We start from the raw sequence: 22,268 nt of genomic DNA on the forward strand, positions 1-22,268 counted from the left end.
ATTCTGCTGAACCACAGTTCAAAAGCAATGTCTGATTTTCATTGGTTAATTTTCATAGAGTTTCTATTTATTATTACTTTTATCACATTGAAATTATTTCTGCGATCATTGTGGGTTTTTCTTTCAGTAACCGAGGGGTACCAACAATTTTGTCCACGTGTGTATATGTGAAGTTAAACAAAAACGTTTGTTCTATTTATATCTGTGCATTTTCCATTTTTCTATTGCATTCATAGATGTGAATCTATTCACTACAAACTCAAAGTGCAATTACAGCTATTATATTCAACATTTTAAGATTTTTTGTAAACTCAAGCACTTTCAATGTCTTCTAAAGTGGCTGTACCCTTCCTGGTTGAGAATATGTATCTCCAGGCATGTTTCCTGCATTAGGTTCCTTGTTTTAGCCATTTTTGTCTGTGAAGAACTTTCAAATGTGCTAACTTTATATAGACACGAAGCACGGCAACATAAATTGTGTCTTTTAATTAAAAGCATGACCTTCATTCGTGGATCACTGGTATCAAAATGATCCAATACTCAAAATTTTGTATGTATTTTTATGGAACCAATCAATTTTAAAGATTTTAATGGCTTTTAAGGATTTCTTTAGTATTTTGACTGTGACTGTCCTAAAAGAAATTACACTAAGAAGAATTCTTAATGCACCTAAGAATGATTCTTAATGCAATATTTCACAAATGCCTGGGGTGTCCGAAAACTTTTTTCCACCACTTTGCATCTACACTGTCTGGCCAAAAAAAGTGGAGTTAACATGGATTTAACTAAGCAAGTAGGTAGTCAAATCAAATCAAATGAGTCTTTATTGTCATCTTATTGATGAAATATTGTTTCTTCAGTAGATCAGATCAGCAGTTTAATAATCTGACCGCCTGTGGTATGAAGCTGTTTGTCATTCTCGTCGTTTTTTCCTCCGAAGCTCCTGAAACACCTGCCTGATGGTAGCAGTTCAAACGCTTTGTGGAGAGGGTGTGAGGAGTCCCTGACAATGTTCAGAGCCCTGCTCCTGCAGCGGCTCTGGAAAAGCTCTTGAACAGAGGGGAGAGAATCTCTGATGACCCTCTCAGCTCCCCTGACTATCCTCTGCAGGGATTTCCTGTCTGACATACTGCAGCAGGAGTACCATGTTGAGATGCAGTATGTCAGGACACTCTCGACCACACCTCTGTAGAAAGTCCTGAGGATGCTGGTGGGGAGAGAGGCTTGTTTCAGCTTCCTCAGGAAATGCAGTCTCTGCTGGGACTGTTTTAAGATTGCTGAGGTGTTCTTATTCCAGCTCAGGTCCTGCGAGATCTGCACTCCAAGGAACTTAATGTCCTCCACTCTCTCCACAGTGCAGCTGCTGATGCTGAGGGGAGCATGCTCAGGTCGTGACCTCTGGAAGTTGATGATCATCTCTTTCGTTTTATCCACACTGAGCGGCAGGTTGTTCTCTTTGCACCAGCCCTCTAGGTATTTCACTTCATCCCTGTGTATTGATTCCTTGTTCCCCCGAATGAGTCCCACCACTGTGGTGTCTTCAGGGAACTTGATGATCTGGATCCCCTCTTGTGTGGCTGTACAGTCGTATGTTAGCAGTGTAAACAACAGTGGACTGAGCATACAGCCTTGAGGAGATCCAGTGCTCAGTCCACAGTGATGGCGCTGGAAAAATTCTTTGCGACCTGGAAAGACTGGGGTCTGTCAGTCATAGAGTCCAAGACCCAGAGACATGTGGCGGTATCCAGGCCGAGTAGGAGGAGTTTCTCCACTAGTCTCTAGGGGATGATGGAATTAAACGCTGAGCTGAAATCACTGTACAGGATTCTGGCATAGGTGTCTTTATGGTCCATCATGCCTAGTGCCTACAAGCCTTTGGGGGTTAGGGTTATGATCTGGGGTTGGTCAGGTTCAGCAACATTATGTTCTCAAAGAATGAAGTCAGCTGACTACCTGAACATACTGAATGACCAGATCTTTCCATCAATGGAGTTTTTCTTCCCTGATGCCATGGGCATGTTCCAAAATGACGATGCCAGGATTCATGGGGCTCACATTGTGAATGAGTAGTTCAGAGAGCATGAGACATCATTTTTACACATGGATTTGCCTCCACAGAGTCCAGACCTAAAATTCTCAGCCCATACGTCAATAATCTCTGTGGGCCTTTCACCTCTTTGTCAACGTCACTCACACATCTTTTGAGTCTCTTTTAAAAATTATTTAGCCACTAAGGTGGTCATTAATGAACAGTTAGTACCACACTGAAACAAGTAATAGTAATTTAAATATGGTAATGATTGAGAAAAGTAATCCTGACATGATCGCTGCCTTTTGGTGGTTTTGTCAGAACAAAAACTATTGGAAGAGAGTGAGGTCATACTGGAGATAGATATTGTCCATACAAGCCATCCAGACCAGGTTAGATGTTCAACATGAGTTACCATGAAGATGTACCCAGATAAAAACTAACCCACTATTGCAGTACCGTAAACCCAGAGTTACACCTAAAGTTACCTCAACAACTTCAAATCCTGCTCTGTAATCGAGACTTCAGACATAAGTCCTGCTGCTGCAACCAAACCCAATGGCTTACATTTCTGCAGGAAAATGATGATAAAGTATCCCAGAAGTGTTTATAAAATTCAGTCATAAGTACATCTCAGCCTTAGTCATTAGAGTATTTAGTCATTAGTACTTCTTTGTAGGTTTACTCCAGGTTCCTGTTCAGCCGTTTCAGCATATTATTGCTTCCTAGTTGTCAGAGCATTCGTACTTAGTATTGCCTTGTCTAATTCCAGTTTCCTGTTTCGACATACTGAAAGTTTTCTAGTTGTCTGTGTATTTGGTAGTAAGTATTCCTCTGTAAGCATTAATTCCAGTTTCTAGTTCTGCCGTGTTGGCATTCAGTGATCCTTCTCACCTTAAGTATTGCTCGGTTACCTTTCCTGGCTTTGTTATACTCAGTTTGGGTTAGTTTAACATTAGTATATGTTTTGACTGGAGTTTTGTAGAATCAGTTCTGCCGCGTCAGCTCCATTTGCGTCTCTGTAGTTTTCCACTGTGTGTAATAAAATTGTTTCACTTTTTTTCTGTCTGCTGTGTCTCTGTTGTCCTGCGCATGCGTCTCAGTATTGGCACTGTAACAATTAGGGCAATTGAAAGATGGGGGAATGGATAAAGGAAGGAAGTAAAAACACAAGCAGTACAAGAGAAAAAGTGGTTTCAAAATAAAGGAGTAAGTAACAGAAAAACTGTGGATAGTACACATCGGCACAATTGTCTGACTTTTGGTTTTGATTATATTTTGTATTAATGAAAGTACAATCAGCAACCCAGCAAGCGGGCCCTCACACCTTTTTGCATGTTGAAGTATGGCATGCAGATGTCTTCAGGGCTTGATTGCATCTGCCATTAGAGAACACGCACTAATTATACATTACGTTGCTATATATCATGTGTAGAGCACAGCATATAAATTTCATGCAAGTCGGATGATGTTTGCCACATAAAACTGACTTCCTGTTGCCACTAGGACAGCCTATGACTATAACTAAGCACTGATGTATTCACACCTTGACATTAAAGTTTTGGAACGGTCTCAGAATTATTCTCTAGGAGGATTTTAATATAGTACGAGAGCTGCAAATGGCAAGATTGACTTGTGAAGCTTAGAGAATTTCTCAACGAGGCAATGGCTAACCTATGGAGTCATTATGCCATACTCATGCCTAAGATCCATTAAAAACACGGCATGATTTCACCACTTCTGACCTGTGTGATAAGTCTTGAGTGTTTTCAAAACTTTCTAGTCTCTGAGAAACAATTTCTGTTTTCATGGCATGGTGTTAAATGACAAATGAGATGTTTCTCTACTTAGCATCATACACATCTAACAACTGACCAAACTTAAGGTGGATCTGTAACAAACCTCAACTGTGATAATAATTAAGGAGATGCTTCAATTGTTGGGCTCCTCTGTCAATATGTTTTGAATATCGTGTTTAATCTTCATCTTCAGGAACAGTATGTGTTCAGAAGAAATTCTAAGCTCAGGGTTCTACTATCTGGTTTTCAGAGCTTTTAGCCAAAACTATATGTTAGAAGAAGTCAAAATGGAGTAAGACCCTCACCTGATTGTCATAGGGTAGTTTGGACACTACTGTGAGGAGTGCTACATTAGTGAAAAAAAGAGAGCAAATTAGTCCTTCATGAACACCATAAACTGACAACTTTGGTTGTCTGTGAACATCAGAATTTTAGTGCATCCACTGGGAAAATGTGAATTGTCACTGAGCATCAATTGTCCATGGACAGTTGGAGAAAGGTGGAACATATTCACATTCGACATGAAGGGCCATCTCTGAACATAGACGGGAGTTACTATCTCTCCCTGAATATGGAAAGAACTTGTTTTCTGCAGAGTGGGTACAGTATTGTAGATGTAAATATGTACATTTGGCATTCTCAAAGTCCAGTGAATGACAGCTGAGAATGGCAACTGAAGTAAATGAATGTTCCTTAAAGGCCTACAGTGTATGCACTGCTGTTTGGTTAAGGACTTACCAAAGCAAGTCAAAGGCTAAGCGCTAACTCACAATATTGTAAAGACAAACTACAACCCCTCCTTCCTTCAAGTAATTACTGTCCATTTAGATGATTACCCATAATTACTTGTTAGTTGTCAGCATTAGACAGAGACCCACATTCAGAGGCATGAGGAGGAGGATGGGGAGGACATGGAGGTGGAGAACGGTAGAACTGGAGAAAAAGTTGGAAGAAGGCAGAGGTGGTGGGAGTGAAGGTGACAGAAGGAGGAGGACAAAGAGGAGCAAGTGATTAAAAAATAGGAATAGTGGGGGAGGAATAGAGGGAAGATAGAGGATGAGGTGGAGGAGGAGCTGAGGACAGAGAGCAGAATGTTGACATGTGTTTTTGTCAGCCAGGGTCGAGCGGTTACTGTGTCTTCTTTCAGCTACTGTCCATCAGAGAGTTCCACTGAATTAATGTTCTCTTCATTTGCTGAGATGAAGCACAACCCTGACAGCAGCAGTAATTGCAGGGCTACTGATCTGCTCTCTGGTGACAGTGATGCTGCTTTTTCTGCAAGCCATGTGACAGTCAGGTGGCAATGCTTAAAAATGGCATACTGTCGGGCCCTGTTCTTTTTCATCCTCTCCCCCTACCAGCACTTGACTGACTGCAAGAACAAATACCCGTTTGCCCTCAAACTTGGCTGAAGATGAATGAAAATGGGATTACCACTATTATAATGGTTAAGATTTAGTGCACTTCTCCAGCATTAATTTTAGTGGTGCAACAGTCATTCATATAATAAATATTTTAAATTATAAGCTGAAGAGTTTATTTACAATATAGGATGATGATTATTGAATTATGACAGCATTTATCTTTGGAGAAAAGATAGTGACAGCAGCAAAATGGTAGGTGCTACATGATTCTGTTGTTGTTGCTTGGTATTTACAAATTAACATGTCAAGAATCCTGAACCCATTGCTTCTATTGTGTTTCTTATTTATTAAATATTTTGCAGGGCTTTATAATCCCTTAGGTCTGGAGACAAAACCATTTGATATACTCAGTTCATAGCCACTACCCAAAACAAAAGTGCTTCTGAGCATAACCATGTATAGTGGGAACTAGAATTACAGACATTGAAGTTGCAGTTCATTTGCAGTTGAGTTCTTTAATAGATTTTGTGATGACTGCATGATATCAGCAATTGTGCTCCCAGGATTAGTGTCATCAAATCGACATCTGACCAAATCTTAAATATCCCCTTCCTGAGTTAAGGCATTGAGTAATGGCCAGATATGGGTTTTTGGAGAACATTATGATGCCACGGTGACTTTTGATTTTTCGGTTATTAAATGTCATCACTGAATTGCTTCATCCTATTTGACATTTGTATGAGGTTTGCTCTAGATTTATGGCCCAAAAATAGTTTTGTAAGCTCATTCTATCTTTGATGTGACCATAGTCACAATCTAATCACTACTTGATTAGACTGTGATTACAAATTTCCTCCAGGTATTCCTGATGTTTGTATTCACAAGAACCGGGTGGATGTGAGGTAACATTAACACTGAGTACAAGTTAACATTTCTGTAAAATATGTAGAAATTCTCTCAAACCATTAAAAAGCATTCACTGGAATGGGATGGATAGATGGATTGACACATGAATGAAGAGTGGCTGTATTCAAAATGCGCATGAGTGGCAGCAAGTTACAGTAGCTCCAACTTTCATTCTGTGTTTCTGACACAGTTTTTTAAACTGTTTTTCCATGCTTTTTTCTAGGCTATCTCATATCCACATGAGTAGTTATGGAGCTGTAACTGGTGAGATTAATTAGATGTCTTTTGCTGGTTGTTTCACTTCTTAGATCTACATGGGATGAATCATTCAACCACAGCTCCTTTGTTAACACATTGGAACAGCTGTTTGCGCTGTGAAGCACCAGGATTCTCCCAACGGTAGGACAGGAGATCCCCGAGGAAATAAGGAGAAAAAAGAGAGGATGCAGAGCTAGAGCAAGGGGCCAAGAGAGGAAAAGATGGTACAACCCGGGCTTACCGTCTGTTATTATGGCAAATGTAAGATGTAACCATTAGCATTATCAATGAGCTCTCCCTCATATTCACGTCCTGCCCTGTGGATTGAGGCTTATCTGAAAGTTAAATTTCAGATAACAGTTTTTTAATAGTCTTTCAAGCTCAAACTGGTTAGAACTACTAATCCATCAGCTCCGAGCTCTAACTTCTGTGGCACTAGGGGTCATCTCCTAAATGCTTTAGTCAAATCCTTCAGGCTTTTGGTCACTGATTGTAAAGCTTCAAGTTGAGCCTGTATCTATGTCCTTAAGGTGCCCGCCTGGTGTGACAGGTGGAGCAGTGGGCAGTGCATGTTGTCCATCAAGGTTGGGGTCATCTTCCAATTGAGAATAATCTCTATAATTGCCTTGCCCATTTGGGTCCTCTCCATCTTACTCGTCCTCTTCCCCAGAGGATGAATTCTGCTTGCTCTCTCTGTCGCTCTCATCCAGATCCCCCTTGCTTGGACACCTGTACCTGTGTATCCTTTCCAAGACTCTTGGTGTTCTCTGTACCTCTATGTCTCTCTCATATTCTCACTGGATACCAGGATTGGAAGTTGAAGTATATGGTTCTCGCTACTTATATTGATAATATATGCAGGTCTGGTTTCAGGTCGTCCTTAGATCTCCCAGCATTACATTCCTAAAAATGGCCTTGAATAATTTCATTCTAAGCGTCCCACCCATCCCCCAGCAGGCTAATCTGGCAGAGAATTTCAGTTGTAGACACCTGTTTCATCCAATGCGGTGTTACTGGTCCAGCTTTCCATTTTTAGGGTTAGATTCTATAGCCTAAAGGGTCTTAACCTAATATGGACTCTAAGAAGAGCTGCAGTTGAGGAAGCTGGACAGCTTTTTCAGCTGAGTTGCCCTATCAGTCACTTTTGTTTGGCAGCTTTCCTCTAAATGCTCTGGGCTCTAGCTAAGTTGCGAGGTTATGTTAGGAGATTAGGATAAAAATCCCACGGGTAAGTTCAGAAATTTATCATTTACATCGACTAGAATGACTTTTTAACTAACTGAACATCAAAACTATTCATTTTTCCTCAGCTGAGCATTTCTATTACAATTGCGTAAAAGTGTAATTTGGGAAGGAGACAGCAGACAGCTTGACCTTAGCTGTCTAACTCAGTCCAAACCTGATCCCTCACTGAGGGGTTGAGATCGTAGTACAGAGACCAAGTCCTTTCTGTCTTCCCTTACTCAGGCATTGATGAAAAGTCAGAACTTTGGTCTGCAATGATATTTTTTGTTTTCATTTGGATTAAAGACAATGCTTCATCTTCATTATTCCCTTACAGAAAATAAAATCTAATATTCCATTAATCCTGTCCAATGGAACAAATAAAATATTTCATTATCCCTTTCATCTCACAGTGGTTGGCTTATGACCTTTATGACTTCTAGGGAAAAGGCAAAGCCCATTCACACTGGGCAGGACTATTCTACTGCATCTGGAAAACTAATCTGGATAAACTGAAGTTACATGTACAAAAAGGGGAAGTGAAGGTACAGGCACTCTGCGGGCTAGATCGGCATCGTGAGTTTGTCGTCAATGCAGGGTGGTCAGGCCACAGTGGCTTGGAGAAGGCAGGTAATCAGTTCAAGATTGCTAGTTACAAATAGTCATTTCTGAATTAACATAACATCAAGAAAATCATCCATTCCATCCATTATCTATACACTGCTTAATCCTCACTAGGGTCATGGGGGGGCTGGAGTCTATCCCAGCTGACTCGGGCGAAGGCAGGGGACACCCTAGACAGGTCGCCAGTCTGTCGCAGGGCCACATACAAAGACAAACAAGCACTCACACATTCACACCTACGGGCAATTTAGAATGATCAATTAACCTCAGCATATTTTTGGACTGTGGGAGGAAGCCGGAGTACCCGGAGAAAACCCATGTATGCACAGGGAGAACATGCAAACTCCATGCAGAAAGATCCCGGGAAAGCCGGGACATGAACCAGGGACCTTCTTGCTGCAAGGCGAAAGTGCTAACCACTACACCACTGTGCAGCCTCAAGAAAATCAACTTAGAGTTAAACATATAAACATCCCAATGTATTATATTGTATTCTACGGACATTTATTATGCGAAATTAATGCCAGTGTCCTCTTTTTTTTTTTTTTTTTTTGGCCGTTCCTGGAAATCAGAAATCTCAATTCCACTAGACACAAGGAGACCCAATAAAAACACAAATGATCCACATTTTGAAGATACTTTACAAGTAATGTGGTAATGCGGTGACATTTTATTTTTATCTTATTTTATTTGATTTTATTTGTTGACATGTGTTCTATTGTTCCTTTCTTTTAATTTGCTTTTATTCTAATTTTATTGTTTGATTTTAACTGGAAAGCACTTTGGTCACCTTTGAGTGTTGTAAAGTGCTCTATAAATAAATATTGATTGATTGATTGATTGAAGTATAATAAAAATTGCCTTTGTCCACTCAGACTGTTGCAGAACTTTTTTTTTAGTAAATACATGCATTATGATTCAATTTATTGACGTGGGAAGGGTTGACAGAAGTGTTTTTAGTTTAGACAGTATATCAACAGCTGAACTACCAAGAAAACAGTAGGTTCACCAAAGAAATGTTGGAGTGTGACTTGCTAAAACCACTGTAGGGATTGGGGCCATGGGAGCTGGAGTAGATGAAAGCCAAGAGACTGTGACATACCAGGTCAGTGACAGCCAAGATGGGAGCCTGACCCCAACACACCAGTGTACAAGAGTGGCTTAGCTGAATATCCAATGCAGCATTGCCTTGGAATGCAAGTCTGTGATTCTTTTGGACTGTGTTACAGCAACATTAGTAAGGCTGGTAAGAAGTTGAGTTTTGTGTTTGAGATCAAATGATATCTCTGTAGATCTGATGCTCATCATCAGTAACTCCAATTTTAAACAGTTTATTGCAGTGACGGCAACATATCCACATCAGCTGTCAAACAAGCTAGCCAGCTCCAAATCTGAAATGCTAAATGTATGCTTTGTTTGGCCAGCAGCAACTACATTCACTTCTGTCATGCCCAGCTGGGAAATTTAAAACTTAAGATGTGAATATCTGGTGATCATAATCTTTTACCGTATTAGGATAAATATATAACATTACCAAGATCTAGGCCAATAGTGTATGACTGACAGACAAAAACAATGCATGTACATGTCATGATGTAAATAGTTGAAATGGTCTACAGTTATTCAGCACTTTTAAACCTGAGCTACATTTACAAGGAGCTTTTATAGTGTGTTTGTCACCAACTCATTCACCCTCACACACCAGTGTTAGCAGAGCAGCCATGCAAGGTGCTCACCATCTTGGGGATCAGTGCCTTGCCTAAGGACACTTCAACATGCAGAGGGTCCAGCGATCAAACTGTCATCTTTGTGATTAGTGGACAGCCTACTCTGCCACTTGATCCATGGCTGCCCAATGTGAAGATAGTAAGCAAAAATTTATAGACAGAAGGAGAGAAGGATAGAGGAAAAGAGAAGAGAGGGCAGAAGAGGATGGAGAGTTGGAGGAGGGGATGCAAGGTTATCACCATGTTATAGACATTAATTTAAAGACATTAATAAGACTAATAGAGTGCATAGGACATGAGTTTAATGTTCAGGTCAGCAGCATCTAATTACATTACATTCGTCCCTATCTCTTCATTCTCATTTGAGTCAGATGGCTAGAAGAATGCCAGATTTGAGGTGTGGCTGAGGTGAACTAACAGAAAAATTAACACACTCACAACTGCCAATTATTTTAATGCTTTTAAGGCTGCTGCTCTCAATCAAATTAACCACAGGGCAGAACCCTGGCATATGCAAATGCTGTGTAAAATGACTGTGTTGAGCATTGAAACATGAACAGTGATCACAACCTCCAAAGTGGCATAGCTCATATTAAGATTAAAAAACACTATTAAGAGAGAAGTTAGAAGAACAAAAGAAAGAACTTAGGTTATAAGGTTGTTATTAAGTGGCTAATATGACTCATAGGATGTAGGCTTCCGGTATTAGCCCTCCATTTCTGCCATACATAAGGTTTTCTTGTCCTATTCTGCAATCTTTGCATTACCGTTTGTAAAATCTCTGTCACTCGAGGAAACAACAACAGCCCCAGATGAGCAACCACTTGCTGACAGATTTTGCTGAGACTCTGGATTGTGCATTAAGGTTCTTCCGTTGAATTATCCATTTTGATGGCAGTGTTTGCCTCAATGCAGTTATTCCACCAATGCAATTACCCAGTTACTATTTTGTAGGGACATCATCACTGCATCCTGGTTCCAGCACTGTCGAATTAGGTCTGACAATGTAAGACTATAACATGACAAAGTCAGCAGAGGGAGGAGGTCAAGGTGAATGGATGACTAAAGAAAATGTCAGAGTTTATCATAGACTCCTGTTTGTTTCCTGTGCTACCGGTTTTGCTTCCACCAATTGATTTTCTGCATTTAGAGGTATTGCTCAAGTCAGGCTCATTGACTGTTATAGAAAATTAAAAGAAAACGCTTCTTAATTTGTGAAAACACATTTAACACATCCTTAACACTCAAAGCTTCACTTTGTAGTTTGTTTAAAACACAAGAAAACACTCCAGCTTCACCTCTGTATTGTTGGCAGCTGTCCCTGTTTTTTTGGTGTGATTGTGCCTTGCTGCTTGCTGGACATCTGCCTGCTCTGTGCTACACTCACTCCATGCTGTTATGGGGGTAGCAGGAGAACCCAAGCGCAGGCACACATAGAACTGACCAACAGGTGAATAACAGAAAAAGATTTATTCAACCAAATAACTAACCCAATACAGAAAAGAGGAAACAAACCATGAGATAAACTTAACCAAAACTAACACCGAAAGAAACTACACTACTAAACCTACAAAAACCACAAAACCAAACAGGAATAAACTGAACCAAACACAACAATGTACTTACAAAAACCAGGGGAAAACAGAACTAAGGGCTAGGCAGGCTCGGGGAATCCAGAAGCTAGTGGGGAAACAAAACTGGCAGACAGAAGGCTGGGGAGTATCCAAGAACAGACAGGAGCAAAACAGAGTCCACAAGAGGGAGATCCAGGATGGGAGGATCAGCTGAGTCCAAGGGGCTGAAGCAGACAGGAGGTAGAAGGCTTGGTGGGGAGAAACTGAATCCAGGAGTGCAGCAGAGGCTATGAGGAAACAGGGTTTCAGCAGGGATATGAGTCTATGGTCCAACAGGGAGTGAATGACAGAGCTGGCTTAAATACTGGGAGGTGGAACTGCAAACAGGTGACTGGTGTGAGTGAATTATTACAGCTGATTCTCATTGCAGTAATAAGACTGCAGGCAGGTGGAAGATTCAGGGAGCAGAGAAACACAGGAGAGAGGAAAACAGAGGGAGCCAGAGGTACAAGATAAGGAGAGAGATGACAAGGGATGAATGAGGGAGAGATATGAGAGAGAGAGACCAGAGAGAGGGTGAGAATAGGGAGAGACAGATGACAGACAGGAAAAAGGAGGGAGAAGGAAGAAAAGAGGGAGAAAGAGAAAGAAAGGCAGGGGCTGGAGCAGGATCATAACACATGCAGCTTTCACCATCTCCCTCCTGATCAGTAGCTCTAGTTGGCCTTTTAGACCCCTGCTTAATTTTAATTGTTTCAACTAGTTTCCATAACACCAGTCAGCTAAGTGTGTGTGAATCAATGATCACAGGCAGAATTTCATGTGTAAAAGGTATGATTACAAAGCATGAAATACAACAAAAGAGGTGAAGTACAGGATCAAGATCCCCGGAGAAAGAGCAATTGGCAAACTGCCATTAGGCCCCCGTAACGCTAGGCCTAACAGTGATGGGCTAAACTAACAAAGCCAAAGGCCATCATAAACACGGCAGAAAACACAAACTGAAACTAATCAGAACTAAAGACAGGGACAGACTGATTACAAAGAACTAACCAAACCAAGAACTGGGCAAGTAACAAATGTTAATTGTGAGGTTATCGTTTGACCCTGTTGTACAGCATAGGCCAGGGCCAAACATAACCGTCCAGTACTTCAGTGATCCCCATCTTGTGCTTGGCCTCTTTGATTGCATTTCCTGCTTTGTAATGAAGTCCTTTACACATGAAATTCTGCATTGTCTGCTTCAGAGTTCTCAGATCAGCTGTAACAGTACAATCTGGCCATATAACATGAACCCAGAAGACATGAGATTCAGGTTTAGAGTCTACTCCATGCACCAGGCTGTAGCCAGCCAAGGTGTACTGTTGGTTCAACATGACTGTTCCCTTAAAACATTAGTGGACAATAATCAGGCAATGCTCAACCAGGTCAGTTTACTTAATGGCCATGTAGCTGCCCTCACAGCTCAGAAAGCTCAACTTACTCCAGTGCAGTTCTGGATTCCATTCTCCCTGTCCTATACCCTATTGGGCACTTCAAACTGTTTTTTTTTTTTTGTTTTTTTTTTTTAAATTTGAATTAGAGCTCCTTACTTCACAGTGATCCCAAATTGACTATCTTATGGCACTTTTCCACTAGCACCTACTCAGCTCCACTCTACTTGGTTTGTGAGGTTTTCCATTAGGACGTAGTACCTGGTACTATTTTAGTACCTACTCGGCCAGGGTTCCTAGTGAGTAGAGTTGAGACTATAATGTGATGTCTACAGAGTGCAGGCCACTGATTGGACAGGGAGTGACGACACACGAGACCTGTACCGTGGGCGGATGAAGAGGTCGAGACTTTTCTGTCTTTGGATACAGTGGGAGCTGGACGGGGTGACTCACAACGAGAAAGTATATCAGGAGCTCTCCTAGTGGATGGCTGCCCACGGATACAGTAGGACAATGAAACAGTGTCGGGAGAAGCTGAAAAAGCTCAAAAGTGACTACTGGTCCATCAAGGACCAAAACGGCCAGAGTGGGTCGAACCGGAGGTGTTGAAAGTGGTTTACCCAAACGACGGCATTTACTGGCACCGACCAGCGAGCAACGGGAGGGAGAGTGACCTTGACTCTGCCACTGCATTATTCGAGACCATTTCTGAGGACGGTCAGTGTTTTGTGGCTCCACCCATGATGAGGTGGTACTCAGTTGTAATGGAAAATGACCTAAACCGAGTCGAGTAGAGTTGAGCCAAGTAGGTGCTAGTGGAAAAGGGCCCTAAGTGGTCTGTTTAAGGGAGAAGCCCAGGAGGGCTCTTCGTCTCTCTTTAGATGTGGTAGTGCGTTGTGGCTGTGTGACCGAGTTACAGGGGGGAAGACAGCTGTACAGGAGGCTTGATCACCTGACACAAATCCCCCAGTATCTGTAGCTTGTTAAGCAAAGTTTTTTTTTTTTTTAACTCTGTCCTGTAGCATAGTAGATTAGCATTTGTGAGTTGCTCAGTTCTTGATTGGTTAGCTTTTTGATTTATATCTGTCCCTGTCTTTGTTTTTCTGCCACGTTTTTTGAAGGCTTCTGGCCCTGTTAGTTTCCCCAGTCCCTGCTATCACAATTAGGCCTAGTCCTACTGTCTCCCAGTAGTTTTCCACCTGCTCTGTACTCCAGTGGTCCCAAACCTGTGCTTGACCTCTTTTGTCCTATATCCTGCTTTGTAATAAAGCTTGTTATACCTAAAATTCTGACTGCATGTCTGCTTCAGGGTTTTCTGACCAGCTGTGATAGAGTGAGAGGGAGAGAAGAGAGAGACAGATGACACATGCAAAGACAGATAGATGCAGGAAGAGGGAGCCAGAGGGACAGACAGGTCAAAACAGACATAGACAGATGCAGAGAATAGGAGGAGAAGAGGAAGAAGGAGGGAGAAGAACAGGGCTGGAGCAGGGATCATGACAGAGCACCTGTGCTGTATTCCCCTCTCTTTTTCTCTCCATGCATTTGTATGCCACTGCACATCACTAACTTTGTGTCTTGTCCTCTGGTAATGTGGTATCTCTGGCTGTGCAGCTACATATTTCTGATCTGAAGTTACTGTCCTCGCCAACCTTAAAAGTGTTGGTTGTGCTCCTATGCATTGTTTGTTTTCTATCTGCTGTCTCCCCTTTACCCTCAACCAAACAGGTGGAGGCAGATGGCTGCTTTTCCTGAACCTGTTTCTGCCAGATGATTGTCTCTGTTAAATTTCTCACTGTCAACAGAGAGCTTGCTCAAATGAGATTATTGAATTTGTTGAGTTTCTTTCTGTAATATCACTTTGTAGTGCTCACCTTAATCACCTTACTATGTGAAGTCCCTTGAGAATAAAAGGATGGTCCCACTAAACACAAACCAGATGGGTTGGCTGCATTTTACATGGCAGGTAGAGTGTCACTGTTGACGCTGAATACTCTTTTTAATTTTAGCTTTTATCATATATTTTTTTTCTTTAACTGACACACACATTTGACATTTAGACATTCAGACATCTTGTTTCATGTTTCCCATGCTGCTGTTTTTGTTATTGGATGTTATTAACTAATGTCTTCTGTCTCTTGTAGTTTGTGCTTTGTCCACTCCCTCTGTCTGTTTGTCTCTGTTATCCTGTTCTCTCTTGCCTTTATCCTCACACCAACCAGTTGAGGCAGATGGTAGCTGGTTAGTCTTGAGGTCTCTCCCTGTTACAAACGAGTCATTGCTTACCACTATTGCAAATATCTTTTTAAAAAAATGCATAACATACTATAAAATTAAACAAAACACAAAACAATCTAGATAAAATTAAACATTTAAACAAAGTTTGCTCCTCTAATTTGTTTGGGTTTTCATGTATATTATTGTAAGGTCATAACTTTAGCTCTAAATTAGTCAGGGTTGTTCTCCATGATTAACACTGCTGTAGAAATTGTAAAGTGGTATTTCATGCATGCCTTGTAAGGTCCACTATAACATCACTGCCATTTTTTGGCCATCATTATTATAGAGTAGTATGATTCCAAAATTTTAATGTTTAACCATGGTATGGATTACTGTATGCACAGATTAAAAACACAAGTGTAATGTTAAGGCATCTATCACTACAGACCATTGTATATGACAAAACCAAATACAGCTTTGGACAACACACATATAGAGAATAAAGCATGGTGTGCTGGAGAAGAGTTGTGTTATTTTTTATGACCCTCAGTCTCACACTGTCTGTAATTTCAGTTATTTCCAAGGTATTTCTAAGTCATAATAAATATACTGGATAGTCACTACAATGTCTTGTGTGTTAGGTAACAGAAGCCTCCAGGTATTCAGACACCTACCACCTAAGCTGTCCAGAGGTCCTTTCAGGTGTATTAGCTCCCGCCTACTTCAAAGATCAGCTTTGTGAGCTTCCCCAATGGTGTCTCCACAAAATTACAATCTCACACAACTAAACTGCATTCTAAATTACAGTGCAGCAGAAACGTAGTTTGTCCTGGATTAGGTTTGTCTGTAACATATCGTAAATGTTATATTCGTATATGAAACATCACAGGAGCTTCAGCAGCAGCGGTCAAACCAAACTGATGTCCAGTGCTCCACTGCATGTGGCCGACTTTCAGATCATGGATTAAGGTCTTACAAGGCTGTTAAGAAGCCTCTGATCAATGAGAGACAGAGGTTAGCCCAGCGTCGCAGGGCCCAAGCACACAAGAACTGGACAGCCAGGAACTGGAGGAAGATTCTGTTGTCAGATGAGTCCAGTTTCCAGCTTTATCATCCTCCTGCTAATGTGAGGGTGCACAGAAGGCCAGGCAAAGCATTATCTCCAGCATGTACAGTACCTACTGTCAAGCATGGTTTGGGAATGCATGAGTGCTGCTGGTGTTGGTCATTTCACTGTCTGTGATGGAACATTGAACTCTGCCAAGTATTGTGCCGTTCTCCAAACCCACATGCTCCTTTCTGCACATGCACTGTTCCATCAAGATCAAAACTGGATGTTTCAACAAGATCATGCCCCTTGCTACACATCCAGAGCCAGTAGAACATGGCTGCAGGAGCTCAGTGTCCAGGTCTTAGAGGGGCCAACTCAATCCCCGGACATGAGTCCCATTGAAAATCTATAGTGGATAATCAAAAGGTCTGTTTCAAAGCGTAAACCAAAGAATTTAGAAGAATTCAAAGCAGTAATTCAAGAAGATGGGACAAAATTAGCCTTCAACAGTGTGAAAGGCTGGTGGGCAACATGCCAGCCAGGATTAGAACTCTACTGCGTGCTAATGGCAGGATTACTAAATATTATCTAAATGATAATATTTATTTATTTTTTGTTCAGTTTTGAACATGTTCTCTGTTGTTTGTTGACTTTGATACCGACAATGTTGAGACCTGACATACTGAAACTCTCAAGAATTTAGTTTTGTTAGTTTTCTTGCAAACAATAAACATATTTTTTAAAATCATTTTTTTGTCTGTTTCTTTACTTCCCCTCACTTATAGCAAAAAAATATTTAGTTTCAACTGTCAGATTTTACTTTGCATGTAAGGGAATTTGGTTAATTGACAATTGAATATTTACTTTTTCCAAAATCTGCCAACTGCCAAGACCAATAGGGACTGCAGCAGGGTATGGAGGAACTTGTCCTTAAAATCAATAACAAACTACATGAGTACCTTCACATATCTCTGAGACAAGTATTGGTGCAAGATATGCTTCTTCTTCATACTCCATCCTCAAGCATGAATTTTTTCATGTCAGATTAAAAAATAAAAAATGTAAAAATATGGACCCTGGTGACTATCGCCTGGAGAATCCTGGGTTCGAATCTCAACCTGAGGACTTTCTGTGTGGAGTTTGCATGGACTCTTTGTGCCTGTGTGGATTCTTACTAGATGTCTTCACCTAAGTCTGCTGGGATAGACTCAACCCCCCAATACCTTAGAGATGATTAAGTGGTGTATAGGTAATGGATGGATGAACCCGACTGCCCTACATGAGGATGAAGAGGAGGAGGAGGAAGAGGAGGAGCTGTGGAATGAGGAGATCCTTAATTGCACTGACTTCATTATACCTTTTCAGAAACATGATATGCTTCATATCAATGTCAGTCTCCTTAATTCAAAAAAGCAAACTACATCAAAGGATATTTGATGAAGTGTTATGAGAAGGATCAATAAAACTGAACTTTGCTCTTTTGGATTTCAAGAAGGAGGATGTCGTTTCAATGTAGACACACTTGGTCTCACTGTTCTGTCTGGTCGCATGGAGCACATATTTTATATTCCCTTTAGGGTGGAGCCACGCTTTGATTGGCTAAAGAACGATGAAGAGGGCTGAGCCAAGTCTCGCGCTTCCTGCTAGCAACATACAAAGTACACTGATGAAATGATCTATGCAGAAAACTCGTCCAACAGGTGGTAAACAGTAAAACGCTGTATTCACAAAATCTAACTGGCTCTCAGAAAGATAAACAGCGCCTCCACTTGGTCACTACTAAGGGCCGATCCAGCCGATAGCAGTGTTAAAGTATAGATGACATGACGGGCAAAAACATGATGAATACTGAGTCAACACTCATTCCAGTTTTCTCGTTTCACGTCATACTTATTATTCATTGTATTTAGTCCAGCACAAAATGCTGGCATCACCGTTCCAGGGGAAGGAAACAGAGCCCACATCACTGTCAGAATAAAACACAGCACAGGCCAATTATTATTAAAAGACACTGAGGACTTTGTCCTGATGTTTTCAATGAGATTACGAAGAGGGTTTTTTGTTTCCTGTCCTTTATTGTGGATCTGAACAGAAGACATTAAATGACCATGCTATTTCCACAACCATGTGATTGTAACATCCATTTTAAAAGTCAAATTTTTATAAGATACAGATTAACACTTCCTCAGAGCAACGGCGGATGGCTGTTTAAACAGCTCAGAAAGAAAATACACAGAAGTTCTAAATTAATCTATTTATTAACATGAGCAGCGAAGACAGGCAACAAAAGTAGATTTGTTAGAAAAGATCATGAGGCCAAAATCTCTAAAACACCTCTCATCTATGAAGCAAGAAAATGAACATCAAATTATAATACACTTCTGGTTCAGGCATATGGGTTCTGTAAAGCGTCTTGAGACTATTTGAATTTTAATTGGCCCTATATAAATAAAATTGAATTGAATTGAATATCGTTCAAAAGTTCGAGGTCACCCAGGCAATTTCATGTTTTCAATGAAAACTCACACTTTTATTCATGTGCTAACATAACTGCACAAGGGTTTTCTAGTTATCAATAAGCCTTTCAACTCAATTAGCTAGCACAATGTAGCATTAGAACGGAGGAGTGATGGTTGCTGGAAATGTTCCTCTGTACCTCTATGGAGATATTCCATTAAAAATCCGCTGTTTCCAGCTACAATAGTCATTTACCACATTAACAATGTCTAGACTGTATTTCTGATTAATTTAATGTTATCTTCATTTAAAGAAAAATGCTTTCTTTCGCAAATGAGAACATTTCTTTTTCATTTACTTTGAACGCTAATCCAGGACAAATTACGTTTATGCTGCAACGTATTAGAGAATGCAGTTTAGCTGTGTGAGAACATAATTTTGTGGAGACAGTGTTTGCTTTCCACAGACACTTTATGGCTGCTTGTATTCATTCTGTCTTGCTCTCAGAGTTTGTAGGTTGTTCCACTTCATTACAAAGTAATAGTCTGCACAGAATGTCTTTTTTGTTGAGTGTTTATCTGTTTCATGTTACCCTAAATATTTCACAATTTTCTGCCAATAAAGCACAGTGAACTAAACTGTGGAGACGACAGCAGAGAATGAAGTGTGGAGTGATCAGTGGAGTCCTACACACACACACACGCACGCACACACACACACACACACACACACACACACACACACACACACACACACACACACAGCTCTCAGCCCTCTAGCTCTCCACCCCCTCCCCTCCACTCCAGGTCCCTATTCTATTCTATTCTCTCTCTCTCTCTCTCTGGCAGCCTCTCAGCCCTCCCACTTGTTCTCCCTCCTTCCCTCTCTCCTCCCTCCTCCTCAGCGGACCAGCTCTGTCTCCCTCTACACTTGTCTCTTCAGTCAAGGAGAAACTAATTGGAGAAAAGAATAGAAGAAAAGAACTGTTGGAAAACTAAACGAACCAAAACTTTACATCTTTACAGCATGCCTCAGAAAGGTAAGCTTGCTCTCTTTCTCACTCTCTCTCTCTCTCTTTCTCGCTCTCTCTCTCACTTTCTATCTCTCTCTCTCACACACTCTCTCTCTCTCTCTCTCTCTCCATTAGCATGGAGTTGAAAAGTTACCATTTGCTTAATAGATAAGGTCAAGATGAACAAGATGAAGAACACTTGATAAAGTGAAACATGGTTTAGAAAAGCTGAGACTAAAAAAAAAAACAAGAGAGAGAAAAAAGCTGAGAATGGGAATTGCTCCCTGACTGAAAATGAGACAGTAACTGATTAAACTTCTCAGCTTTGAGAACAGAGGTGCAAAAAGTTGAGGAGGAAAGACTGAACAGATGACATGTTTGGAGAGCAGCCACAAACAGAAGAAACTAAATTCATGTGGCCTGTCTTTTGCTTCAGATATCTTTTATTGAGACGAGAAAGTGGAAAGAAAGTTTGGGCTTCTTTTGAATTGCGTCATTGTCGTTAAAAAATGGAACATCGTGTCAGATGTAGGTGTTATCGACTAACTCAGCCAGAATCTCAATTTTCTATCAAAGTATCAAATCAATAGACGGCTGAAGGTAGATTCAATCGCAGGGTCCACTCTCGTTAATATTAAAAACTCCGACTGTCATGTTATTCTGCGCATTTATGTATTTATTTATTTTACAGCAACTCCACTTCAAAAATATATAGTTTTGTTTTATTTTCAATTCCCAAGCAAAGCATTAATTTCTGTCTGGTTCTGGGTTAAGTCCCGTTAAATCTGTGGCTGAAACCTCCGATCACACCGTGGAGCAGCGCTTTAAAGATCCCCACTAAACTCTGCTTAGAAAGGAGAGCTGTGGAGAGAAGGACCGAGATGTTTCCGTCCACTTTTCAGGAGAAAAACCGCCATGAGTTTGAACCCTGCTCAGTGAAGGGATCGTCTGCAGGACACTTGCTAAAACTCCAGCTTAGAAACAGCTGCTTTTATCACATCAGTCACAGCGCGCTAAAAGCACAGGAAAACTAGTTTCTTGAATAATTGCAACCACAGAAATATGTGCAGTTTATAGAGCAATTTGTCCTGAAATATTACGGCTGCATGTGCTCTGTGTGACAGATACCTCTGTTTTGTATATAAACTAAACTTGACTTGCAGATGGGATTACTATGTGAAATAAATCTCTTTTTGCAATTATCCTATCAGCTATAATGTTTACATTGTACCCCATTTGAATAAAGTCAAGTCTTTCAATACCATTTCAGTTACACTGTACTGGCTGAACCCCTTTTTGGCATTTAAATAACTCTATTATTCTGTAGGAGTTGAACTGGTCTTTAAAAAAAACTGTACTGGTTGTTATGTTGGATATAAAGCTAGTAAAATAATGCGGAGACTTATGGATAAATGCGTGAGAAGAATTTTCTTATTGACGGTTTGACCAAAATAAAAGCGTTTTTTTTTTTTTTTTTTAATTTACCTTCTATGAAACAGGTGTTGCAGATGTGAAAGGACGTTTTTAGCGGACAATGACTGCTTCATTGGTTGAGTCCAAAAATTGTGGAATTTTTGAACAATCTGTCTGTAAAATTGTTGAAATTTAAGAGATTTTATTTAACCTCGTGTTTGCGATATGTAGGACTGGTGTAGTTTATTAATATATTTCACTAATAATCTGTGCCATCTACCAGAAGATTGTTTTACGTCCTTCAGTGCTTATTCATTACACACCTCCTTTATAAAGAATTTCACATTGTACACTAATTCATTGTCGATGTAAGGAACACCAAACTGAACCTAGCAAATGACGTGAATTTAACAGTGAACAGCACCGACGTCTGATAAACAGCTGGACTGAAAATATTCACACGGTTTCATTTTATTAATGATGCAAAAATGTGGCGACGTGTTCGTTGCTGCAACGGCACTATTTGACCCAAACATTAAATGATCAAACTACAGCTCACTAACTTACAGCCACCATTAGTGTCAAATAATACTATGGGCTGGTTAAGGCAGATATTGTTTCTTTAATCGTAAATAACAGTGAACGTATGTGGCTATAAATAAGGCCTTCCATCATTAACTGACATTTAGACACAATAAGTGAGTGTTTGAAGGGCTTGTAGGAGAAAAACAAAAAACAAGTAATTCAATCTCCTGAGTTTGTGTTGGAGTCACATTTGAACATCATTATATAAAATATTGTACGCATATATATATATATATATATATATATATATATATATATATATATATATATATATATATATATATATATATATATATATATATATATATATATATATATATATATATATATATATATATATATATATATATGAAGGGGACAAAGTTGGTCCAAATTGATGATCTAATTAAGAGGCTGTAAATGGATGTCTTAATTAAATCGAAGCCAATTAAAGGCAGAATTCATCAAGCCAGAACGGATGAATGCAACATGTGAATCTGAAACATTTCCGTGTTTGAATGTTAGAGGGATGTGAGCAGAGTCTAATAAAGACACGAGCAAAAGGCCGCTCAATTTACCGTCAGCACATTTTATTTTACTGTTTACCTGATGA

The 22,268-nt window shown here is 40.3% G+C and overlaps 1 protein-coding gene across 1 annotated transcript in view; it reads left to right on the forward strand.

Annotated features, from left to right (window-relative positions):
• The first annotated feature begins 19,551 nt into the window (after positions 1–19,551).
• LOC111579060 (paired box protein Pax-6-like) overlaps positions 19,552–22,268 on the forward strand; it is a 67,341-nt gene continuing 64,624 nt past the window's right edge. Inside the window, exon 1 of the mRNA XM_055007373.1 lies at positions 19,552–19,705. Coding sequence (XP_054863348.1) covers positions 19,693–19,705 — 13 coding nt within the window. The 5' untranslated portion in view covers positions 19,552–19,692. The remainder of the gene's footprint in view (positions 19,706–22,268) is intronic.

This window comes from Amphiprion ocellaris, chromosome 3 (genome assembly GCF_022539595.1).
Source record: "Amphiprion ocellaris isolate individual 3 ecotype Okinawa chromosome 3, ASM2253959v1, whole genome shotgun sequence".
NCBI lineage: Eukaryota > Metazoa > Chordata > Actinopteri > Pomacentridae > Amphiprion > Amphiprion ocellaris.